This window comes from Nanorana parkeri, unplaced genomic scaffold, assembly GCF_000935625.1.
Source record: "Nanorana parkeri isolate BGI_ZX_2015 unplaced genomic scaffold, ASM93562v1 scaffold1035, whole genome shotgun sequence".
Lineage (NCBI taxonomy): Eukaryota > Metazoa > Chordata > Amphibia > Anura > Dicroglossidae > Nanorana > Nanorana parkeri.
In genome coordinates, this window is record NW_017307303.1 from 98,517 (window position 1) to 125,613 (window position 27,097).

Below are 27,097 nucleotides of genomic sequence, written 5' to 3' on the forward strand. Positions count from 1 at the left end.
TTAATAATAGTAATATACAGTTGTGTTTCCAGATACACTTTAATAATAGTAATATAAAGTTGTGTTTCCTGGGGCACTTTATCACTTCCATTCCGGCACATTAGTGACACTCATCCACATGCCTGACACTTGGAAGTGAAGTCTAGCAGCTTTGGTTTCGTTTCTCTCCCTGATTACACGGAAGAAGGAGGGGGCAGGTCTACCTGGCAAGCAGTGCCAGTTCACAACCTGGCAAAGGGCTCTCAGGAATGGGAGATCGTGGCCATGGAAGAGGACGGGAACCAGCCACTCGCCCCAAGGAGCCGAGAGGCAGAGGAAGGACGGCTGCTAAGAGCAATGATGACCCGGGCAGAGCAAAGACACAAGTCGCTGGAAGGGCTCCGGGACAAAACAGCCCTAAGAAAGAGCCAGTGCAGAGAGGAGACCCCGGAGAGCGCACAGCGGTCCGAGCCAACACTACTGGAAGGAAGGGCAAGGACCAGCCCGACCACCGGCAGGGAAGACAGGACCAGCCCAACCCCCGGCAGGCAAGACAGGACCAGCCCGACCCCCGGCAGGCAAGACAGGACCAGCCAGTCCACAGGAGGAACAGTCTAAAACCCGTTTATGAGAGGCTGAAACTGAAAATGAAAGACATCTCCAATGCTGCAGACAAAGTCAATGGCATAGTAAAGGTCATCATCGATAAGCTGTCAGATAGAGAGCCTCTGTTCAAAGGGATGGAGAGAATGTCCACAGGGAGCTATTATGAAGGAATGAAGGTGAGACAATGCCGTCCATTTCCAGTGATAAATCCCCATCTTCTCTACTGTAGCTGGCTGTCAGCATTTATGTATTTGGAATTATTATAAGGAATTCTCAACCAGGGTTCCCCCAGATGTTGCTGGAGGGTTGAGCTGTGGCTGATGTGTACACATGTAGTCAGTAATACACAGTGTAGCACAGTTGTATGCATCCTGACCTATGTAGGTGACTTAGAGCTTGTGTAGTAATAACTCCCAGCATGGTGCCAGTGGCCTCATTAACAACTCCCAGCATTGGTGCCAGTGGCCTCATTAACGACTCCCAGCATTGGTGCCAGTGGCCTCATTAACGACTCCCAGCATTGGTGCCAGTGGCCTCATTAACGACTCCCAGCATTGGTGCCAGTGGCCTCATTGACAACGCCCAGCATTGATGCCACTGGCCTCATTGACAACGCCCAGCATTGATGCCACTGGCCTCATTGACAACTCTCTCAGCATTAGTGCCAGTGTCCAAAATAGTGACTCATAGCATCACTATCAGTGGGTGCAGAGATAACCCCCATCATTGGTGTCAGTGGCACACAATATTAACCCCATGTTTGGTGTCAGTGTATGCAATAATAATCCCCAGCTTTGGTTGTTGGTGGGTGCAATAAAACCCCCAGCATTGTTGTCAGTAGGCACAATTATAACCCCCAAATTGGTGTCAGTGGAAGCAATAATAATACAAAGTGCTGGTGTTAGAGAATGCAAACATAAACCCCAGGATTGATATTCAGTGGCAGTGATATCATAGATCCCCCTTTCATTGGTGGTCAGTGGCAGTGTTTCAAACATGTATTATTTAACATACTGCAGGTTTATATACACTTTGAGTTGTGGCTATGTTAGCCAGCTTTAGTATAAGTACAAGGACATACTGTATTTACAGAGGTTGTCTTCTCTTAGAAATAATTTGATTGGTCAGAGTGCTTGTGGTTATTGTAGTGCTGTGCACAGAATATGTTCTCTTTGTTCAGTGGTGGTATTTTTCTAAGTTACTAGTCACCAGTGGTTCATTAAAATCCAAGTCTGGAGTTCCTGTGCAGGAGAACAGATAAGGAGGCATACTTTTGAGGTTTGGGAGTCCTGCATTTTTTTTCTATCAGACATGGTAGCCCCAGTAGTAGGAGAAATCTGATTCTTGATGAGCTTGGAATGACATAAGGAAGTACACTTGTCAAAGAATTTGCGGTACAAGTGCTAACAATGCAAAAAGTGGTGCTTATAGTTGGGTGATAGCCTGTTTGACCATGGGAGCAACAAGTGTAGCATCCAGTGACCAGCATATGGCTTAGCTAAAGCCAGCAACCTGACTGGAGTGAGTGTGAGTTTCTGTCAGCTGTTGTACAGGTAAGCGACCCTAAGGCTTTGTTCACACCAAATGCAGAGCAGATCTGCATGAGTTTCTGGACACGCAGTGCAGTGGGTTGTGCCGCATTTTTGTTGCGTTCTGGGCCGTTTCTGGTTAAAAAAATAAATATATATATATTTTTTAGTTGAAAATGGGCTTTCAGTGCGTTCCAGGCATTTTTGATGCGTTCCAGAGCAGGTAAAATAGGGCCTGCTGCAGTTTTTTTACCTGCTCTGGAACTGAACGCTGTGATGTGAACTGGAGCTAAAAATACAATTGGAATACATTGAATGCAGCTTTTCTCCGGTCTGTAACTGCTCCGCACTTGGTGTGAACAAGGCCTTAGACCAAGGGCTAATGCCAACTGACACAAATACAGACATATCAGAATACAGCGGAAAATACTGTATTTGCACTGCCCTGGCAGCACCAGCGGTTTTGCATTTGTGTCCACATACTATGTACACAATCTGCTGTAAGCAAGTGTGCTTGTGTAAACGCAAGTACCGGCGTTTATACATGCATGCATATGGGCATAAGTTTCCAAGCTGGGGCATATGGGCATTTTTCTCTCTATATGCCCATGCACCTGTATTTGTGTGTGGTGAGATGAGCCCTAAGTCAGACACTGTGACCAATCCTTTTGGATCTCTTTCTGCTGCAAGGTTTTGCCAGTGGTATTCTTGATAAATTATATTTTCCTTGTGGTTGTGATGGCATTTGCCCCCCACCGCTTCTTTGCGGGCTAAATTCCTTGCTGGGTAGGTTCCTGCAACAATACTATAGTGTAGCTGCCATTCATGTCAGGGTAGCTCAGCACTGAGAGATGTGGTGCTGTGTGTGGTGCATGAATTGTATTACATATAAGAAAGAATGGCTCAGTAAGCCCTGTTCAGGGTGGAGTATTTGCTTCAAAATTGTCTTCAGCTTATTAACATGCTTCATGTTATGAGCTGCCAACAGTCTTTGGTCCAGGGTGAAACAAGTCCTTCCAGGCCCTTGATCCCTTAAGACTAGCTTAATACAGTCCACTGCATGTCATTTTAGGGCAACCACCCTGGAGCATAGAGACTAGCTTTATATAGTCAGACGCATGTCCTTCCATGGAATAAAGGTCACTCCAGTCTAGAGACTAGCTTTATATAATGAGCAGTCCATTGCATATCTTTCTTTTAAACTAGGCCTATTAGATACACCAGCTTTAAAAAGTAATAGGTAGGAATGGACTTTGTGGAGGAATTGTATCTTTAATACAATATATGTATTTTGCTCTGTCATTATCAGGTGGAGTTGTGTTTGCGTAACCGCTGGCATGTATTCCCTTGCTCCCTCTGTTACAGGTGTCAACAGTTACTCCCCATGTCTTATTCCAAATATCAATGGTTCAGTATGTAGCATAGTCACACGAGTGATAAACTAAAGGTGGCCATACACTCTACAACCATCGCAAGACTTTAGTCTTGCGATGGTTGTAAAGGGATTTAAAAAAACGTACGATCTGCCTATCTTGGACAGGCAGATCGCACTCTCGATCATCGCAAGCCCGCCCCCCTGAGGGGCGGGCTTCCGATGACCGCAATGCTGAACGGGCAGTGTGCGCGTGCGCACACCGACCCGTTCAGCATTTATCTTCCGAGCACCGTTCTAACCAGCCGAGAATCGTACGATTCCCGGCTGGTTTTCGAACATGCTGGTTCGACAGAAGACGTGCGACCGGACAGTAGAAACGGTCGCACGTCTCCGTTCACACTGCTCGATTATCGTACGAAAAACCGATCGCATACGATTATCGTACGATAATCGTGCAGTGTATGGGCACCTTTAGGCAGGCACTAGGGTTGCCAACTCTACCGGTTTGGCCGTCCTATATGTATTGTTTCCGGTTGTCAGGCCAGCTTCCACCCAGACACATAATTGTCAAGTGATTTGAGTCCCTGAGCGCAGCATAAATCTTCCTATTGGTGCTGTCTCAGTTCCTCTGCCCTGCAGCCCTTTCATAATGTAATCTGTGCTGAGAGGCTGTGTGTGCAGTAAAGCTTGTATCTCCACTTCTTAGTTGCAGAATGTTAGTAATGCCTCTGGGAGCCGACAGCATTGAATTGCCTCTGAATCACCAGCTGCTGTGAGTATTTCAGGCTCCCTCTGCTGAACACCCCCGTGGTGCATCAATGCCTGCGTTCCGGTCTGGTGCTGCCAGAAAAAATAGTGCATGCAGCATCTTTTCTGACCGCACCGGAACGCAGACACCGATGTGCCAAGCGTTCCGATGCATGGCTGCGGTGCCATTGACTTCAAAACGCTGCCACTGCCGGCCAGAATGCGAACCAGTGCGTTTTGGCACCAATCGGGCCGGAATGTACTGGGGCTGGTGGGAACTAGCCCTATGGAAGTCATTAAAAAAAAAAAAAAACTTAGCCTTGCAGTGGCACTACAGCCCGCACTGTAGGGGTTAAGGGTCCAGTCACATAGTGTGCACTTGGCACATGTTATCGCACAAGGAAGAAGAAGAGAGGAAGCAGTTAAAGGTGCCAAATAGTGCAAGTGCTGACATGAAACATGCTGCTAGGAAGAGAAAGTAAAGTGACAGAGAAATGAGCTCATCCCTGTGCTGCTTCTCTTTTCACTGAGGCAGGTCCAGGATGACCTGGGCTCAGAGGAAGTGGGTGAATGATGCTGGAAATCAGACTGATCAGACATCGAGTGGCAGATAAAAATAGTGCGGGGACATCTCTGAGTTGAAGGTGAATATTGCAGCAAAACATATGCAGGTGAATATTGCAGCAAAAACATTCTTATTGTATCCTTTAATGGGGATTCTTAATTTTTATCTTGTTATGTTTGGCTAGAATTCTGCTCTAATACTTAAATTGCTGCCCAGCAGAGATGAATAATTACATTGATGGTCAGCGGAGATTAAAGTAGAACTAAGGCCAAACCTTTATTTTCTACTTTGGTTAGAGAGGTGAGGAGTTAGAAACGGTCAGGTCACTGTTGGGACACACAGTATCTGCCTGCGGGGAGATTTTACGTCTCTCTTTGTCCAAGTAAAGGTTATGGAGTATAGAAAAGGGTTGAAGGGAAACCTTCCAGTAGAGACACTTGTTTCCGTGACATTAGGTCCCCATTTTGTACCTGAATGGGCAAAGCACTACAACACTCAGAGGATTTCCATTGTTTTCAATGGCAATGCTTGTCACTGGATAAAGTACAGGAGCTACTTTTCTGCAGAATGCTGCATTTTGACCCCATAGACTTCCGGGGGAATGCCTGGAGACGCATGACATTTTCTAGCGATTTGAAAGCATATTGTTGTGCATTTGTCCTACAAGAAAGAGCCTTCCACTTTGCAAGATTGTAGTCTATCACAGGAGTGGAAATGCAGGACAGCACAAGCTGAAGACATCTGAAAAGGCGCTTTAAAAAACACTTGACAAACGCACATCGACACACGTAAAACACTTTTAAAACACTTAAAAAAAAAAAAAACGCCTGAAAAACACCTGGATGCTCCGCCCAGCTGTCATTTGCGTGGAGATCGGTCGAGCCGAAGTATATGCCTTCGGCTCGGCTGCTGTTCGGGCTCTTGTGAATAGAGCCCGTGCAGCAGCCCTTTGGTTCCACTGAACCGAAGCATAGAGGCAGCTAAAGAGAACTAAAGGATCAGCAGAAGCTACGCTGGATACTTCACCTCTTTAGTGAATAACCCCTTTTAGTTGTTGTACATGTACCTTCAGCTCTGGCAATCAGACACCTGTAGTATCTGAAGTCAACCACAAGATGTCACCAGTAAACCACAAATACACGCTTTGTCTTAGTTGAGGTTTTGATATTTGAAGATAAAATATTTGTTGAAAAAATTAAATCTGAACTTCAGGTGACTATTAAAATGAGTAAAGAAAAACTCCCTTTAATGTAGTTATGTCATGTTTAATAAATCATAAATGTAATTATCTCATCTTAAAAAATATGATAGGTGTCCGCAGCTCAGTTTGTCTGGATCACCTACCCGTAAATCCCTGCACAGCAACACTAGATAAAGGTAGGGAAAGCAGCATCAAGCCAGCCATCAACATCAGTGTGCTGCAGCTTCACTGTCTAATAAGCAGGATGGAAGAGGAAGGGGATAGAGAATATAACAGAGAAAGTGATTTCACTCTCCATGCTATGCAGTGTGGAAGGGGAGTGTAAATCACAAGTGCCTGAGCAGAGTCAAAGATATTTGGCAGGTTGGCACATCTGGTCAGAGGGGGGCAAAGGATAGCCCTTTCTGTTGTGCCAAAGACGTAGTCTTTTCATTTATGTCACATTCTAAGAGTATATGAGCAAGAATGGGAAGTAGAGGGGAAAAAAGGGGTGCAGACTAGGTCCATCTTTGGCATGAGACGATTCAGAGAAAGGGGATCAAGTGGTCATATCTAGATGTGTGCTTAGACTTCTCTGGGGCTAGGAGAATCTTTTCAGTTGATCTAGATGTGTGCTTAGACTTCCCTGGGGCTAGGAGAATCTTTTCAGTTTATCTAGATGTGTGCTTAGACTTCCCTGGGGCTAGGAGAAACTTTTCCGTTTATCTAGATGTGTGCTTAGACTTCTCTGGGGCTAGGAGAAACTTTTCAGTTGGTATGCATACGAGTTTTATTTAGTCCATACTATTTGGAGGCGGTGTCATAGTTGAAGATCTCTATAATGCTATGTATGTGCACAATTCTTAAACGGGCCATTAGAATGTAAACAGTGTATAGAAATGACAACAGGTTTTGCCTGTTTTTATGAGGAAATGCTGGAGCGCTGCCCATTCAGAATAGCTTACATGTGGCAGTAGCAGAAGGAATGTGCACTTGCACTTTATGTAGCCAGCAGCTCTTTTTAACTTGAAAATGTAACTTTAAAGCAGACCTTTACCCAGATCTTTAAAATAACATCAAACACACCTTTAGAAATGTTTAGTATTGGCAATCTACAAACACATACTTCTAGATAATTGTTGGCTTTGTTTTATTTGCAATCCTTATTTCTCTTTTCTTCCCCCGTCTTCTGACAGTGGCCATGTTTACGAAGGGTAGATTACTAGCTTTCCTATTACCGTATATACTCGAGTATAAGCCGTCCCGAATATAAGCCGAGGTACCTAATTTTAGCAAAAAAAACTGGGGAAAAGTATTGACCCGAATATAAGCTGAGGGTGGGAAATGAGGCAGCTACTGGTAGATAGATACCAATAAAATGACATTAATATTTATTTAGGATTTCTGGCACATGGGACTATGCACAAGCCTGGTTTTCCTCTCACCTTATTTTTTTCTGCAAATTGTACATTTTCTCAGTGTTTAATGTTTTCTATTGTAAATAAAATATGGGGTTACGAGATTTACAAATCATTGCATTCTGTTTTTATGTAGATTTTACACAGTGTCACAACATTTTTGTAATTGGGGTTATAGTCAACTGATGCAAAAAATTAAAAACACTTTTTTTCCCCCCTTTCTTTTAGATTTCTAGGCCAAATGAGTTTGATATCATGTTGAAAATACCAATCTCTGACCATCAAAGAATTGGTTTGACAGAGTTTGGTGGGAGTGGCGCTTTCTATACACTATCCTGTAAGCGCTCTGTAGTAGACTACGGTATGAATAAGTATGTAGACGATCACGGAAACATTTCAGCTATAAAAATTCTGACGCAGTTAAGAAAGCTTGTAAATGAAGCGGTATCTGGTAAGTCACTTCTTTTTTACTATTGAAATATTTGTAGATATTTTACAATGCATAGATATTCTGATCCGTTAAAACGGGATTGTACTGCAGCAAGAAAGCAGAAGGCTTCTCCTGTACATGGTCAGCTCTTTTATGTGATAAATGGGGTTTCTTCATTCCCCAGACAAAAACATTTCTTGCAATAGGGTGTTCCAGACAAACAAGAGTGAACACCTACAGGGTTATTCACAAAAGGGTGAAGAGTTTGGAGAAGGCAGGAGAAGTGAACAATCTAGGCCAACATAGCTGAACTGGAAAGTGAGCTGAATTGGAGAATTTCTCCAAATCAGCTATGTTGTCCTAGATTGTTCACTTCTCCTGCATTCCCCAAACTCTTCACCCTTTTGTAATGTTTTTCCTCTCTATTTACTGGATGTAAACGAACTGCTGTTGTAACTAGATTAAGTGCCTTCTTTAGAATATTTCCTCAGGCGCATGTGAGGCAAGAAAATGACAGAGTCAAAATGCCAGTGATTTTGTTTAAGACTATGATCCATTATTATGGGTCTGAAATGTTTTTTGCAGCTCATAATCACTGCAGAATGAAAAAAATAGAACTCATACAAGGATGTGAGCAAGAGTTTATTAAAGGTGGTGTGGAGAATGCTGGCCATACCAAGCACATTAGCTTGCACCTGACCCATTCTACAAGCAAAGGAGTGCACCCTGAACCAGGTTTTCTAATTTACTAGAATGTTTACTCAGTGGAAGACACTATCCTTTTCTCAGGCCAAATCTAACTTGGTTATAGATTTATGCTAGAACTATACCATTTTCCAAAATATTGGACCACATACTACAAATGACTATGAATTTTAACACACGTTAATAATCATTAAAGGAAACCTTTAATGCAGGGAATATGGATTGGGGGTGCCATCCTGCAGGTTCAGTATTTGCGATACAGGCAAATTTATGTGCAGTTTGGTTTAGGAGAATGTTTTTGAAACCATAATGCCCTACATGGCCTTTGAATTATAAGAAGGTATTTTGAATAAGGCAGCCCCCCTCACTAATAAAACAGAGGCACGGAACAGCCATATTTTCAGTGTACTGGTAGCTGCTGTAAGGAAGCGGAAAGGAAAATTGACACATTTCACAGACAGATTAGGGTCAGTTAGGAATCTGTACTTAAAAGAACTCCAGGAAAAACTTTTATTAACTCTTGGAGTTAGGCCACCCCCACACTGTAAGCTTTAAGTGCTCCTTTTTGCCCAGGTTCAAAAATATCAAAGTTATACTCACCTGAAACTCCGAGCCAGGCCACCTGTCACAGCGCTCCCTCCAGCCTCTCTCCTACACTGCAGCATTGGAATGTTTCTCAGCATCCTCATGTGTATACACAGTGCATAGAATGTGATGATTTATGGGACCTTTGACTGCTGTCATGGAAGGGGAGAGAGACTGGTAGGACATATCTAAGAATAAGCCAGCTCCGAGGATCAGGCGAGTATAACTTTTCTTTTAGCACCTAGACAAAAATGAGCAGTTAACCCTAGCAGTGCGGCAGTAGCCCCACTTCAATGGTTAATAAAAGGTTTTCCTGGAGTTCTTCTTTAATTATGGTTGCTAGCCTTTTTTTGTTGTTATTGGGAGCTTTTTTGCCTTTGTGGTAAACCGCATTGGTCAAAACTAGGGATGCACCGATACCACTTTTTTAAGACCGAGTACTGATACTTTTGATCAAGTACTCGCAGATACCAATTACCGATACCTTTTCTTAAAGGGACAGGTCACATTTTTTCTAAAGCAATACAAACTAATGCTTTAAGGTCACTTTCTTAATATTATGATTCATGAGATGACGAGGGAGCATGACGCCGGCTTCCCGGCCAATCAGAATGCCGGGCGCTGCGTCATAACACGACGCCCGGCTTCCGGATTTGCTAGCTTCCTGAACAATCGGGAAGCCGGGTAGCGCGTCATTGCACGCTACCCAGCTTCCTGATTGGCCGGGAAGTCGGCTCCATGCTCTCTCATCACAAGTTACGAGAGAGCATGGAGCTGTTTCCTGGCCAATCAGGAAACCGGGCAGCGTGTAATGATGCACTGCCGGCTTCCTGATACAGGAAGGACTCGTGCTAGGTATCGGAGCATTTGGGTGAGTACGAATACTCACCCAAATACTCGGTATCGATACAGATACTAGTATCGGTGCATCCCCAGTCAAAACACGTTAGCGTTGAGGTCTGTTTTATTCTTATTTGATGTTAATAAAAGTTTGATAAGATTCAAGGAGTGCTAGTGTTTTACATTTCTACTGTGCATGAGCGTGAAGGGAATGCTGCTGTGCGCCATTTGATAAAAGTTAGGTGTTGAGTGCCGGGCGAGCGGATCAGTGACAGCAATTTGAGGTTAGCAGTTCATTTTAGTGGCTGTCCCATCCATAGAATCCATAATTTTTCTTGCAAGGTTTCCCTTAATACAAAAACAACAAAATGTACATTTGTTTCAGGAGGGTGGTATCTTGCAGTTTATTTCTTTTCATTAAGTTTTGTTTTGTTACATTACATTGGGTCTTTAGGTTTGGGTTGATCAAAGCATTTATTGTTACCATCTGTTCTGAGATCTGCATTTGATTCACAGAATGATGTTGCACTGTTTGAAAGAAGAAAAATTGGTGCAAGAATAGTGTTCACCAAAACCACCTAACATTAGATCACTCACATCTCCCATAATAAAAAGAAAAGTTAGCCATATGCTGGTTTGATTAAACCAGTCTTGCTGATGGAGTGTTACACTACTGTATTCTTTACAGTATCATAATTCCTGTAGTAAAGCCCAGTCTGTTCTTCTTGTCTCTAGTAAATTTGGGCTTAGCTTTGCTCATTAAAATAGTCTTCCTGCTGGTAAATGTTACACTACTGTGTCTTCTTGTAGTAAAACACCTAGCTCTTTTTTTTTCTAGTAAATTTTGCCCAATTTCATCTCATTAAAAATGTCCTGATGCTTGCCAATTTTATACTGCTGGCTCTCCAATTTTGTAGAGAATTTAAAAGAAATTGGCCATTGGCAGGGCAGTGTTCAATCAGGAAGAACATGGACAGCTCAACAAACTTCTATCTGCTCTGTGAAAGTGGGCCAATTACTGTTTAATGAAAAATCATGTGCCACTGCCAAAAGCCTTTTTTTACATTGAACTGAATCAGATTGGCATTGTGCTGCTGTATGTAATCCAAGCTAATTTGAAAATAAATCAATCAATTCCGCAGACAAATAGGCACTGCTGGTGTACGTTGTTAGTGACACTGTCCATGAAAATCAGTGTTCCACAACATCTTTTAAGCATGTTTTTTTAAAGGATATGTGTATTTTCAATGTTGCCCTCAAAGCCACATATAAAAGACCCTCTGCCTGCTGTACAGTATTTTTTTATTTTTATGCATTGGTTCATGTCCCTATGGCAGTGCTCAGCTTCCCGTGTCTTTTTTTTTTTTTTACAGTAGTTTGCCTATTGGCCGTAAAAAATGGGCAGAATTTAATAAAGGGATTTGCTCCCTAAAGACTTCACTGGAATTTGCCACTAAGTTTAGGATCACTGGTTTGCAAACCGGATTCACCAAACCCTTGCCGAATCACCTCCCTCACCATTCACAAAACACACAGCCCCAGGCAGAGAGATGTGACCATAGAGCTGGGGTTTATTGAGACCTGCAGTGCTTACATACCAGCTGCCTGAGGGTTAGTTTACACCAGAAACTGCATCACAACTTCGTGCGTCTGCATAGTTGCATTGCGATCAGTTTTGTTTTTTTACTAAAATGCTGATTAGACAATTAGGTCACTTCCTTTTTCCTGTCAGAGCATTTCCTTCATTTGTTTTGGAACTCAGACATGCTTCCTTTGTTGGCTGGCATGTTGACAGTGTTGGCTATACCTACAAAGATAGAAGTCCCTGGATGATGACACCATCAATTCTGTGTTTTGGTGGGGTTTTTTTTTTGATGCGTTCCGTTGTGTTATGATGCGATCAGATGCAGCTAAAATAGGACAAGCAGTATTTTTTCTGACTGCAATGGTGTGAATACAGCACAAGAAAGCCCGTAGGAAAGCATTGTGACGTATTTTGGCTGCAGCAGCCAAACTGAACGGACTGCATCACATCTGCATATGGTGTGAACTAACCCTAAAAGTTCAGCTCAAAGTGCGCATACCTCCCTCTCCAAAATTATATTACATAACCAAACTGCTATAGAGATCTAAGACAGAAAGAATAAAGGAATATTAGGAAAAACATATGTTAAATATAAAGAACCTGGTATGCAGAATTCCACAGGCAATAATAGCCAATAGTACATCGTCTGATATAGCGGATGTGGGTCTGGAATATAGCATATAATGACATAATGGGGTTGATTTACGAAAGGTAAAGAGGCTGTTCACTTGCAAGGTAATTTTCCCTTAGCTTAGTAAATGAAAGGTTTTCTAAACCCTCCGTTTTTTTCACATATATCTACTGCTAGTTAGCAGTAGATATATGCAAAAAGTTTTTTAAAAACCCGCTTTAACATCGGTTTAAACTTACCCCGTCTTTGCCGTGCGCTCCCGTCCGAGAATCCGAAACTGCTCGGGCGGCCGAGCAGCATCTTGGGGCGGGCGCATGCGTAGTTCGGATTTTCGGCCGGGAGAAGGTAAGTCTATGGACGCGTGCACCCGCATGCACACCGTGGGATTGGAAGTGCCAGCAAGGAGAGAGGAGTCAGCGCTGGATCGGAGACCCGCCGCCGCGCTGGAGAGAAGGCGGAAAAGGACAGGAAAGAAGAGGAAAGAAAGAAAGAAGAAGAGGAGGAAAGAAAGAAAGAAGAAGAGGAAAGAAAGAAAGAAGAAGAGGAAAGAAAGAAAGAAGAAGAGGAAAGAAAGAAAGAAGAGGAAAGAAAGAAAGAAGAGGAAAGAAAGAAGAAGAGGAAAGAAAGAAGAAGAGGAAAGAAAGAAGAGGAAAAAAGAGGAAAGAAGAGGAAGATCGGATTAAGAGACATCATTTAAGGTAAGTGCTGACATTAACATTGGGGGAGGGAAAATGTTTTATCTTTTAATGTCACTTTAAGTGAAGCGATGCTGAAACCTATCACCAAATCATGTGGAAGCAAAAATACTGTTTTTTAAAAAAAAATACTTTCCATGCATGCGATTGGATATTCTGTGTAAAGCGAATTTTCACCACATTCACTAAGCTAAGAGAAAAATTCACTTGCGGAGTGAACAGCCTATTTGTCTATAGTAAATCAACCCTAATATCTCATAGACGGCAATAAGTCCCATGTGCTTATCCATCCTCTAGGAAGAAGTAAATTAGCATTATAATTGTAGTCCTAATAGGTACACTTTAAGATGCAGACATTTTTAATGACTGTCTGAGCTGATGCAGCTTGGTGTGAAAGGAAACCTGTGCCAAGAGAAGTAGAGACAACCACCGCTGATCTCTCCATCTGACAAAATGCTACTTGCCTGGTTATCAGCGGTCATGCTTAGCCAATTACTTCAGTAATTCCACGTAAAATGTTGAACTCTAACATACAAGTGACTAAGCGTTAGTAAACACTACTTAGTGTAGGGGCTTCTTCTCAGTCAGAGTGGTTAGATTTTGGAAGTCTCTGCCACAAGCAGTAGTATCAGCTGAGAGTATTGAATCATTCAAAAATCAATTAGATACCTTCCCCAGAGACCGTACTATACAGGGGTACAGGTACTCTTAAATCCTTAGACCCCAAGGGACTCATATACACACTACACATAAAGGTTGAACTTGATGGACCTGTCTCTTTTATTCAACCTCAAATACTATGTAACTATGTTAAAAGTTCTGCAGTCTTAATGTCACATATGGTTTGTCTGCATTGGTTTCGTTTCTATCTTTCTCAAACAGGACGGCCAGTTTCTATAAAGAGAAGAAACCCTTCCAGCCCTGCCTTGACTCTCATAATTGAGAATAAGCCAACCAACATAGATGTGGATCTCGTTATTGCCCTAGAAATCAGGCAGAGCTGGCCTGCAAACACAAAAGACGGGATGAATATAGACAGCTGGCTTGGGAGAAAGGTGAAGAGAGATTTCAAGTTTTTTCCATTCTATATGGTACCTAAGAAATGCAATGACGGAAACACAACCAATGGTAAGTTTTGGAGATGGATGCCAGGTTTAGAACAAAAATATTAATCACAGTTCTTGCATTAATGCCAGTTTAAATCAGAAGAGAAAATAAAATGGTGGTGACCATAGATCCAGGGGTGAGATATGCATCAATGAGAACAATGGGCAGTATGACACCTTATCAAATATTATCCACAATATTGGCATAGCACATCATTTTATTGCCGCTTTTCAGTTCTTTTTGATGCCTCTTTTTAGTGTAAAACTGAATAGTGGCCACCTTAGCAGGCTGGGCCAAGTGCAAATATGGGATCCTAGAGGTAGTTACAGTAAAAGGTACCCATACAGTGGTTGAATTTGCCTGTTTTTAATGTACCGGCCGAAATTTTGTGGGGCTGTTGGCTCTTTCAGCCTGCATTCCTCAATCAGCTGATCGAAGAAGGCGGCTGGGAAATTTTCGCTCGATCAGAGCCGGCAGCCAATGAGCTGCGTGCTTTGATCTGGTATTCTGGCAGGGGCCGGTGGCACCTGCGTGAATACAAAGTAAACAGCAGGATTCCTCATTCGACGTGCTGTTAGTGTTGATGGTGGAATCGGGCCAATTTTTTTCCGTTCAGCCCACAGGTTGAACAAAAAAAACTGAGGTGTATGGCCAGCCTTAGCAGCAGTCTGTTAGGAGTGCCATATGTAGATCAAAAAAGAACTAAAAAAAAATGAACTTCACTAGTGGATTCTATTTTTACTTTTTATCAAAGTGTTCCATTACATGGCCCTCCAAGGGGATTGGGGAGGAGGTCTACCTAAACAGATTCACATCCATTGACCAGTTATAGAACATCCCTAACAGCTTACAAAACTGTATGCATGTCCCACTTATTTAAAGTGTGAGCAGATCAAGTAAATATTGTTTAACCGCCTCCCGGCCGGCCGTTGTAAAATTACGGCTGGCCGGGAGTTCCCTAAATCTGAGCAGGCGTATTTAAACGTCCCACCAGGACCGCGCGAGCAGGAAACTACCTACATTTAAAAACAGGCAGCGATGCCTGCTAACATACAAGCGATCCGCTGGCTATAGAGCTGGCGGATCGCTTGTATAAGCTGCCAGTCCGTATCCCTCCCCCGCCGTCACACTAGGCCCGGGCTCCGCTGTGCCCGATGCGAGCCTGGGACCAGCATAGTGCCTCTGTAACAGGCGATCAGAGGGAGGTCGGTACATGATCTACCTCTGGTCCCCTCTCCGGTGTCAGAATGCGGAAGTGTATGTTACGTGCAAAAGCGATGATCTCTGCAACGTCAGGGGTCTCCAGGGGGCTTGATGTCTCCATAAAGAGGACCTGTCACATCTCTTTGCTATCACATGGGGGGGTTTCTTAGCCCCCTATGTGATCGCAATAAAAAAAATAAAAATATAGGGGGAAAAAATGAAAGTTGCAAAAACAAATTTTTTAAGGTGCACATGAAAAAGAATACATACATACATACACGCAGGCAAACATGCATCGGGTGCGCATACGTGCAAAAGCGACTATTGCGCCCATTACGCCACACGTTACATATCGCCACGAACGTCGCAGTGACAGCAATATTTCTAGGGCCATCAATTACTGATAACACTAAACTGATGAGCTGTAAAAGTTTTTAAAGCGTCGCCTATGGTAAATTTTGGGTATGGTAGTTTTTTTGCGATTTTGCGGATGCGTGCAATTTTAAAGCTTGACATGTTTGGTGTTTAATTGTTTCCTAACATAATGTAAAAAAACTAATTTTTAGTAATTTTTCCTCAATACAGAAATAAAAGAAAAACCCTAGTGGTGAATAAATACCACCAAAAGAAAGCTCTTATCTGTCCCCAAAAAATGGTATAAAATTAATTTCAGTACAGCGTTGCAGGACGCAATAAATGTCAGTCAAAGTACGCAGCGCTGAATACTGAAAAATAGCCTGGCCAGGAAGGGGGTGTAAACACCCTGGTCTTCAAGTGGTTAATTTCAAACTGTCAGGAGAATTCTATAGTTGGTTGATTTCACACTTTGTAAATCAATATTTCCGTTACAGATATGAAGTTGTTTGAAATATTCTAGACTTGTCCAAGTAGCTGCTGATAATGCCACAGGCTATTAAACCGGTTCTATAGTTCCATTGTAGACATGTGGCCAGAACATCTTGGAATTCCCCTGTCTTTTGTCTGTTCATGCACAGGGCTTGATTTTCACTTGTGGGGAATTCAAGCTTCACGTGAATAATTCAAGCTTCACCTGAATAAACTAACACACCCAGTTTTGTAAAGAAAAAGGAAAACCTGTGTTTTTTTCTTTTAGACATTTTACAACTCTTTTCTATGTATGGAGTAATACGATCATTCACTTTCACTGAGAGAGCCTTGTCCACATGCAATCACAATGCATGTACATTTGTCACAGCAAGATTATGGCTTAATGTAATAAGTATTTGAATTATAGTAAACTCACAATTATCTTGTATTGCTCTTATTGTTCTAAACAAACAAAACATTAAATCCTTTTTGTCGTTTTGGGTTACTGCACATGGTATTTCATTGTTGCACCGTGCACTGACTCATGTGGCTGCTTGTACATACGATGGTACACCTATTACTTCTGTAAGGAGTTACAGGTTTATTCATTACACAAATGCTAAGTAATGATAATATTCAGTGTGGGCTAACCCAGCCAGATACTGTTTTACTGTAGTCATACGACTAAAAGATTAAAGCTGAATCCCGGGGAAACTTTTACATACTGTTGTAGCTATCTATGCCATCACTAATAGGGTGTATGCCGTGTGTGGAGGGCTGCTGCATAGTATAAAAATCTTACCTTGCAGCCTGACCACTCTGACACATAGTGCTGTATTGGTTGAGAGATGCTGCTAGAGTAGTAAAGGGCTCAAGTAGTATCCCCGCCCCCTCCACACTCCTTGGCCATTCACAAAAAGCCTTGCATTTTTCTCACAGAATACAAGGGATTCTGTGAATGGGTGAGAGGAGGGGAGAGGGAATGCAACGTGATCTCTCATCTTTCCAATCACAGAACAGAGAGTTTGCAGTCACTGCCGATAGGTGGAGAAGGATGAGCTGAGCTGCTTTACAGAGCAACTTTAATGCTTCTGCTTTGAAGTTTCAGAGTGAATTACTCCACAGTAACTGCAGCTACAAAGATCAGGGAGGGTTTGTTTTAAAGCATATTCACGGCCTATTAAAACTATTGCTTGAATATTGATGGGCACAGGTTCACTTTAAAATGACCTTATTATGCTGTTTTTTTTTGCAGATACATGGAGAATTTCATTTTCACATATTGAAAAAGAAATCTTAACAAATCATGGGAGTTCCAAAACCTGTTGTGAAGCTGATGGAGAAAAGTGTTGCAGGTTAGTTCAGTAGACATACAACACACACAGGGAAACAAAAGAAGCATCACTTTAGGACTTAATATTGTAAAAGTAAATGTATTTGCCTGGCTGGCACAACAATTCACAGGTTACCATTCTTAAGTTAGCCACAGCTAGATTTCTCTTGTTCAGCCTGCACGTGATGTCTCTATCTACGCTAAACACTGTGGATGAGGAATCTCCATTGCTGGCTATTATATGCAGTAATATTTACAAGACAGTTGTGGGTAGCTGGACCAATGGCCCCCCAGGTGTGATCTCTCCCCCTACAAAATCAGTTACAAAACAACAGGAGGAAATACCGGGGTTTCACGAGAGATATGACACCATGGCTTGAAGTTTGATAAAACAATTGTTTATTTAAATGACATATAGTAACATTCAAAATTAAATGAAAACAGGGGCAACTACAGTTGCAACCGAATAAAAACCAGGGTTAAACTCAAGGCATAAACCCATTAGACATATTCAAACATAGCTATTGTGGATAAAATATAATATAAGTCCAAACCCTACGCGTTTCACAACTTGGCTTCTTCAGGGGATTGCAACCTACCCACCCAATTGGAGTGGCTGTTTGAATACCCGACCGGTGACTACATCTGATTGGTTGCAGTCACTGTTTGGGCGTCTGTCTTTCGTCTGCCTCCTTTGATATCGTAATCAAGATGGGTGGGTCGATTCAGCAGGAATTGGCCAAAATTTGAGCCGCGTATGCCTAGCATTAGTCACAGTCCAAGAACAAGTATGCAGATCAAAATGTCTTATCTCACTCTGCCTTCACTGGCTGCCTGCTTTTTATGATGTTCTGGTTAGTAACTCAGTGGCTAATAAAGTCAGAATATTTGGGTGACAGGCAGGCAGCTGGACATTTAGAGGCAAGGGTTGGCAGGCTACATATATCTTGCAGTACATGTTTCCCTTAGATTTTTAGCACATATACTGTATAAATGTATGAAACCATTTTCTAGAAAATCAGAGAAGTCAAAACAACAGTAGTGGTAAAGAAATTGCAGTCTCATTGTCTCATTGTCAGCACTTCTCCTATGAGAAAAATAGTGTTGGCATCAAGTAAGTAAAAGGAGAAACAAGGGAAAAAACATTTCCCTTTGTATTATTATCATAGGCCTTCCCAGTCATTCTGCATGCTGCGATGCTAACTTATATGCTACTTTTAAAAGAAAGACTTTTGTAACACATAACAGTCGATTCCTGGAAAAATAACTGATAGTTGACATGGATATTATGCAATAAGTCCACCAACTGTATTTAAAAGTCATTATAGTCTGACTGTGATATTAAAAAGGAAAAAGCTGCACACCACTATTATACAGGATTTATATAGCTCCAAAATTTTGCGCAGCGCTATTCAACATTTGCAAGTTTTTATCCATAAAATGTCTCTGCACCTAAGCCCATACGGGTGATATGTGTCAAAGGCGGGTGGCTACTGGGTGGGGAGTCCCATCATCTTGGAAGCTGGAAGTTTTATGGATTAATGATGGTGAATTGCAGTGTGCGGCTTTTTCAGTTGTATTCTGCTGTCCCGGAGCATGGTCGGCCTTTTTTCCCCCCCACAAAATCTTGCAAATCGGCTTTAAACATGGCCAGAAAAAAAATAGCAAGATTCGGCTCCTATGTGGATTTCCCAATAGGTTCAGCGAACATCAAGCAAACAAAACTTTGCTCGGTTCACTCATGTGATTTACACCTGCCTCAGACTTCCCGGCACCATAGTGACTAAATTATGAAAATAGAATGTGGTTTCACCTTCCATCATGCCCTTCCAACAGTCAACATCTGCCTTGATATATTCCATGGTGACTGGATTGAGGTGCCTGAGTTACCCTTGTGGCTATAAATGCCGTGGTATGTTCCCGATTTTCTTTGTTCCATATGCAGTAGGTTTTAGCATATTAGGGAGAAACTCTGCCCAACAAGTGAAGTGACCGAAAAAGGCACACATCAATTTATAACTCGCTATTAAAGTAAGGTGCCCATGAAGGGGCTTTACACAGTACAGACACAAGAATTTCCCAGCACACTTACCAGCCAGCCTAAAAAAAAACAAATTACACTATTAACATTAAAAGAGAACTATGGGGTAACTTCTTTTATCCCATAGTTCTCTTAGGCTGGTTCACACCTGAGCGTATTTATTCAGCTCGTTTTTTAGCAAGTTTTTCCATTCAGAGAAACGCGCGTTTTACTGGCGGTACGATTTTTTTTTTCTCCTTATTTTCTCTATTTTTTACTTTCAAACTTCCCGCCGGCTCCGCCCCCCTGCGACACGGCCGCTCGCAAGGGATAGAAGTCGGCAGCCGCCGGAGGACACAGCGGGGATCGCGGACAAGACCTGTACGCTGTATTCCCCAGTGTGGCCCGGGGTTACCGCTTTGTTAACCCCGATCCACACTCGGGAATACCAATGGAAACGCGTGGAAAAACGCCCCAAAGAAGCTCCTGTACTTCTTTGGGCGTAGGGCGTTTTTCAGTGCGTTCCTACGCGCTGTAAAACGCCCAGGTGGGAACCATGCCCATAGACAATTATTGGTTTTCACATGTTGAGCGTTTTACAGCGCGTAGGAACGCACTGTAAAACACCCAGGTGTGAACCAGGCCTTAAGGGTCACGGGAGGACATATATTAGCGTCCTCCCGTGACCCAAAGCTCAGAGACAGTCACCGCTCTCTGCAGGGAGATGATCGGAAAGTGAGCGAGCGACGGTATGCGTTCGCTCACTTCCCCATCTATAGAGCCGACCTGTGACAGTTTCATTGTCACACGTCGGCTCGAACTATAAGGGGGCGTGAATATCACTCGCCTCATAGTCCTCCTTTAATAACAGAGGTTTTAGTTGCACAACTTGTACAAAATATGTGGAAGCCACACTGCCTTGTCATGGCTCCTCAGTGTAGTGCGGTCCTAACTTTAATCAATGAGAGCAAAGGATGACTTGGACGCAGGTATATCTGGAGGCACGTGAATATCAACCAGGAGCTCAGCACATCACAATGGCACCTGAAGCCACCAGTGTGTCCCCACACCAAATCCAACAATGGAAGCAAATGTCAACCATACACATCGATTTATAATTAGCTTTTGTTTTAGGTTCAGATGAAAGGCCTTTACACAGGGCCTTACTCTGCCCAGCCAAACTCCTCACACCTCTGATATTACAGTAAATATCAGGGCTTTCTTCCCTTCTCCACTTGGGAGTTGATAATACTATGTTTGTGTCTCCAAACCCTTGAGAGTCCTATATAAAAATATGTGGAGAATGCACAACCAGCAACCAGCTCTCATAGCTGAATAGAGGTTGTTCAGATCTCCCTGCCAGACTAATAAAACACCAGCCCCCACTGGTGATTAAAACCTTTCATTTTAAATGAAAACAAGATATGAATGGGGTTCTGTTTTAAAGTGACCGTCCACCCACAGCTGATATTTCAGTTGTTGGTAGATACTGGCGCATAAACCCCCCTGACAGTCTCTTGGGTACCCTATTAATGCTTGTATTTCTGGGTGTGTACACCTGGTGAGTCCATTACAATGCTGTTCCATTCTCCCTGTTTATTAATTTTATATAATGGAGATTGCAACAGGAGGTGCTGTGACACACAAAGTGGGGCTAGAACACCCAAAAGGACAGAAACTGTCTGGAATTTCTGCAGGGAGATCTCACTGTTGGAGTATCCAGAATGTAAAAGAAACCATGGGCCGACTCAGCCAACTTCATTTCCCCATAACAAAAATATCACTTTTTGGCAGACTAACGGATTAAAATATTTAAAGAAATCATCAGCTCGTGATTTATTATTCTTTGACAGAAAACAATGCCTTAAGCTGCTGAAGCATTTACTGGAACTACTTAAAAATAATGGAAAACAGCGAAGAAAACTGGATAAATTCTGTTCGTATTATGCAAAGACTGCCTTGCTTCACCACTGTGCACAATATCCTAAAGATGAAGATTGGAAACTGGAAGACCTAGATGTGTGTTTTAACAGATATGTACAGTTTTTTCAGTTGTGTCTTAAAAAAGCATGTCTACCAAATTTCTTTATACCGTCTCATAATCTCTTCAATCTGGAGAGTGTTGATTGCAACTTGCTTTATGATCAAATAGATGATCAAATAAAACACAATTATCCACTGTTTCACTTGTAGACCTGGACCCTGGCTCTTAACAATGGACAGGCTTTAGATGTTGAGGGTCCCACTGGCAATGCAACGTGTCCAAGCTGCATGATGCAATCAAGGAAGATACTTCTACCTCAATCTAAAAGCTGGATGTTTTTCGCAGGTCACTTTTGGCGATATAATCAAACCTTTGGTCAAATACTGAAATTCACAGTTGATATACATATATGTTTACGGTCTTACCTGCCAACAGATTTGAAATGATTAGGGATGTACCGAAATTAAATTTTTTAGACAAACTGAAAATAAAAATCTTGTCAGGCCGAAACGGAAAATTACTTTTTCCAACCTTAAAATTTTTTAAATTATTATTTATTCTAATTTTTTTTTTTTACAACTGTTAGGGGCTTTGGGGAAATATCAGGGATCTAAAACAGACCCCTGATATTTCCCTTTTAAAAAATAGAAAAAGAGATTGGGGACGGAGAGTCCTATATCTCTTTTTCTGCAGCCCCTGTTATAAACAGGAATCCTCTATACCAGTGGTTCTCAACCTTTCTAGGGCCGGGACCCCTTGGTAATATTTTCCAAGTTGGAGTGACCCCCAACGGAGCGCTGGACTCCAGAATTAGTAAGGCACTGGACTCGGGACTGAAAATAGAAGCACACTCGCAAGAATACAAGCCCTCCCCAGCCCCTGCTCGGTGTCCATGCAGCCTTCTCAGCCCCAGCACTGCTTAGACACCCGCCTCCTGCAGAGCTCACATTGCATGAGAGGCAGGAGGACAGCCGCGGCTGTGAATAGAAAAGCCCTGCTGTACACACTCGCCGGCCACTAGATGTCGCTGTAGCGGCCAGGGAGTGTGTATAGCGGCACTTTGATATTCACAGCCACTGCTGTCCTCTCCCTGACTGACACTGATGCGCTAGGAGGAGGCTGAGGAGCCTCTCACCTAGCACAGCAGAAGTGGATGCTGCGACCCCTTCAACAGTGACAAAATTGTGTGTATCTTCCTGCACTCCTTACCGGATCTCCTAGGAGATGATGTCTGTAATAGGGTGCTTGTAGCGACCACGGAGGCACCGTGTAGTCAAGTAGTAATTCCAAAAGATGTCAGGAAGTGGTTGCAGTCATTGTTATTAAGGTGGGTGAGTCAGATCATTGAATGCCATATCTCACCCTAGTCACTTTAATTTTACCTGCATCCAGTGATTTAGGTGCCAGAGAAGCTTAAAGTGATATTAAAGTCAAAAGGTTTTTAAGCCATTTTAAATGCTGATGAAATCACTTACAATGAATGCTGCTTCTTGTTTAAAATGTTAGTTTCCTGCAGAATCAGCTGGTCCCCTGAGCTCTGGTCCTATTTTAGGGAGTCTCCTTTCCCCTGCAAGATCCTATGGAGCCACCCTTGTGTGTGCGTCTCTACAAACACACACGCACGATACACTGCTGCTCCCCGCCCGTTCTTTCCCTAATCAAGAGATGGACAGCTACTGGTGGCTGATCTGTCTCTTGTGATCTTGTACTGAAAAGGAAGTTCATGGAAGCCAAGCTGAGTGAGTTGGAGCCAGCTGTTCTGAAACAGGACTAAGCACTTGGGTAAAATTGTAAAAATACTTTGCAGGGCAATGTATATTTGATCTTGATTTATTATTGAAAAAAGTTTGAGCATTTAATATTACTTTATATATATTTTTCATTACATTATTATAAAAAGAAAGTTAACAATGTGCAATAAACAATTAACTTTGAACAAAGTACAAAGTGTCAATTTTTTTTACATTCAAAACTACAATGGGGTATTCGCATCAATAAGGATGTAGAATACAGGTAAGATACAGTATCAGCAATATAGCATGTCTATTCCAGGTGTTCAAAGGACGCCACAAAACGGTTGTCAGCAAAACTTAAAATAAAATAGTCAATTACAAAATACATTAAAGAAGAGTAAAAAGATGTGATAGATGAAAGAAAGAGGGGGTAAGAAAAAAGAGGGGAGAAAGGGGTAAAACACAAAAGATGATAAAAGAAAATAAGGAAAAAGAAAGAAAAACTGGGGAAGAAGAAAGAAGGGAAAAATACTAATAGGGTTATTCACAAAAGGGTGAAGAGTTTGGAGAAGGCGGGAGAAGGGAACAATCTAGGACAACAGCAAATTTGGAAAAATTCTCCAATTCAGCTCACTTTCCAGTTCAGCTTTGTTGTCCTAGGTTGTTCTTCTCCAAACTCTTCACCCTTTAGTGAATAACCCTGTAAGAAAGTCTTACACTTGGGCCTTGCATCTATTCCCACCATAAATGAAAGAAATGAATATTACTTTAACCACTTGAAGGCCACTTGTTAAACCCCCTTCCTGACCAGGCCATTTTTTCAGTATTCAGCACTGCAGTACTTTGACTGACATTTATTCCGTCATGCAACGCTGTACTGAAATGAATTTTATACCATTTTCTGGGGACAGATGGAGCTTTCTTTTGGTGGTATTTAATCACTATAAAATGAAAAAAAGTACAGAAAAAACTTTGAAAAAAAGAACTTCCCTACATTAGGTTATCAAACATTACACACATTTTTGGTCAAATATAAAATATGGGGTCACGTTGAATAAATACAAATATAGGGCACCGGCACTCCAAATATAGTGCGTCTTTTATTGAAGTAAATGCAGCATATTACATAAATGCAACATTTCGGGGTCACGCATGATCCCCTTCTTCAGGCAAGACATGTGATACAGCGTAAGAAAGAACACAAATATACACTCACCGGCCACTATATTAGGTACACCTGTTCAACTGCTTGGTAACACAAATTGCTAATCAGCCAATCACATGGCAGCAACTCAATGCATTTAGGCATCTAGACGTGGTGAAGACGACTTGCTGAAGCTCAAACCGAGCATCAGAATGGGGAAGAAAGGGGATTTAAGTGAATTTAAACGTGGCATGGTTGTTGATGCCAGACAGGCTGGTCTGAGTATTTCAAAAACTACTGATCTACTGGGATTTTCATACACAACCATCTCTGGGGTTTATAGAGAATGGTCCGAAAACGAGAAAATATCCAGTGAGCAGCAGTGGACAAAAATGCCTTGTTGATGTCAGAGGAGAAGGGGCAGACAGGTTTGAGATGATAGAAAGGCAACAGTAACCACTCGTTACAGCCAAGATATGCAGAATACCATCTCTGAACAGACAACACCTTGAAGACCACACCAGGTGCCACTCCGTTCCGCTAAGAACAAGAAACGGAGGCTACAATTCACACAGGCTGACCAAAATTGGACAATAGAAGATTGGAAAAACGTTGCCTGGTCTGATGAGTCTCAATTTCAGCTGCGACATTCAGATGGTAGGGTCAGAATTTGACGTAAACAATATGAAAGCATGGATCCATCCTGCCTTGTATCAACGGTTCAGGCTGGTGGTGTAATGGTGTGGGGAATATTTTCTTGGCATACTTTGGGCACGTGAAGCTATTTTGTCAATATGGACCAAATTCTCTGAGGAATGTTTCAGACACCTTGTTGAATCTATGCCACAAATAATTAAGACAGTTCTGAAGGCAAAAGGGGGTCCAACCCAGTACTAGCAAGGTGTAACTAATAAAGTGCCCGGTGAGTGTATATATACCAAATGAATGACACCAGAAGCTATCACAGCACTCTACTGCCCTCTATGAGGTCATAATCCTGCCAGAACTCAAATAGACATGCATGCAAGAATAGCTGATTGAGCCACATATACAACTCAAAGGAATTGTGTCATCAAAGCAATGTTATACTGTGCCAACTCATGTCCTTGCTGCCATTTCACAAAAACGCCTGTTCTAGGCAGGCTGCTCGTTTCTAGGGGGCGTTCAGTGCTGACAAGTGAGAGTGGTATACAAGCTTGTCCTCTGCTCCTGCTCAGCTCCACCTCTGCCATCAATCCATCATGGAGAGCTGCACACGCCTCCAGGGCGTAGATTTAGCCCAGCCTCAGTTCCCATAGTGGCATTGGCACACTAGCTGGGAAGAGCTGCACATGCCCCGTAGGCTTGTCCTCTGCTCCTGCTCAGCTCCACCTCTGCCATCAATCCATCTGCTCCCTGGAGGCGTGTGCAGCTCTCCCTGATGGATTGATGGCAGAGGTGGAGCTGAGCAGGAGCTCTTCCCAGCTAGTGTGCCAATGCCACTATGGGAACTGTGATGCTGGGCTGAATCCATGCCGTGGAGGCATGAGCATCTCTCCCTGATGGATTGATGGCAGAGGTGGAGCTGAGCAGGAGGCAGAGGACAAGCCTACAGGGCGTATGCAGCTCTTCCCGGCTAGTATGCCAATGCCACTATGGGAACTGTGAGGCCGGGCTGAATCTACACCCTGGAGGCGTGTACAGCTCTCCCCGATGGATTGATAGAGTTGGAGCTGAGCAGGAGCAGAAGACAAGCTTGTATATCACTCCCACAATGAAATATGACGACCTGGAGGTGTTCCGTACACCGTTGTGTGCAGAATTCCTCCAGAAATGTCACTTCCTACTTCTGAGATTGACTGACTGATTTTCCTAGAAGTATGCACTGAGATACAAGTACAATTTTAGGCATCCCTTGCAATAGGAATTTCATTTTTGGTGAGATCCTTTCTAAGGGTTAATTACTGCTAAAGGGATGCCGACACTGCAACTTTCCCTATTATAACACAGGAAGCAGACCAGCTGATTATAATGAACCCAGACCCTCCTATTCAGGAATCAGTTTGGAAAGGACATGCTGCAACAACCAGCTATTTCTTCTGAACAGAAAGAGGTAGGAAACTGCAACAAGGTGTGTTAAATTCCTTGCAATGTACCCAGATCACCCATAGGATTCTTTTTTTTTCCTCCAGAAAGGTGGAATTACTCTTTAAAACTGTATTTTAATATGCTTATAATTTGCTTTTCCTGCCCCACCACCACCTTTCATCATCAAAATGCTAATAACTCTTTTAAAATATAAAACCTATTTTCATTACTTACCCTATTTTAGATACAATGACATCAATGGGTCTGTGCTTCTCTATCCAATGCCAGAGCAGCGGGTTTTCCCTGCTGGCCTGGAGGGGTATTAAGCCTCCCTGACTTTTAGGAGTCGTTCTCTGGGGGTGTGACCATTTATCGCCATAGATTTCAACTCTAATAGCCCTACAAAATAGCTGCATGTATAGGTGATGAGACGAACGCAACGGGGCTTGGTTTGGATTGTCAAACTTTACTTAACCCCTTCATGACTGAGGCCCTTTTTTCATTTTTTTGCACCCATGTTATATTCCACATTTTAGGCCTGAAAATGACGTAAAACCCCCCAACATTATATATTTTCAGCAGCAAAACTGACAGTTACAAAATAAATAAAAGCCAAATTGCCAGCAAATGAACATTTACAAACAGAAAGTAGTGTCCAGGAACTAAGTGGCTGGGAACCTCCCCCCAAAAAGAGGACATAGCGCGCAGGGCCGGCCTTAGGGGTGTGCGAGCAGTGCGGCCGCACAGGGCTCCATGGCAACAAGGGCGCCGTGCGGCCGACACAGCTCGTCCTGGGGGCGGCTTCTCT

General features: G+C 42.7%; 1 protein-coding gene across 1 annotated transcript; it reads left to right on the plus strand.

Moving 5' to 3' along the window:
• The first annotated feature begins 248 nt into the window (after positions 1-248).
• Positions 249-21,584, plus strand: LOC108795988 (cyclic GMP-AMP synthase-like). The gene is made up of 5 exons (XM_018567353.1): positions 249-761; positions 7,628-7,850; positions 13,753-13,998; positions 17,264-17,363; positions 21,215-21,584. Exons 1-5 carry the CDS (start codon positions 249-251, stop codon positions 21,552-21,554), a joined length of 1,422 nt encoding a protein of 473 aa, XP_018422855.1. The 3' UTR covers positions 21,555-21,584.
• The last annotated feature ends 5,513 nt before the right edge of the window (positions 21,585-27,097 follow it).

What these genes read in the sequence shown, in the direction of transcription:
- LOC108795988 (XM_018567353.1), top strand. Translation starts at nt 249, where the DNA reads ATGGGAGATCGTGGCCATGGAAGAGGACGGGAACCAGCCACTCGCCCC. An exon ending in GCTATTATGAAGGAATGAAG is followed by an intron (nt 762 to 7,627) that starts GTGAGACAATGC and finishes CCTTTCTTTTAG; the next exon opens with ATTTCTAGGCCAAATGAGTT. An exon ending in TGACGGAAACACAACCAATG is followed by an intron (nt 13,999 to 17,263) that starts GTAAGTTTTGGA and finishes TTTTTTTTGCAG; the next exon opens with ATACATGGAGAATTTCATTT.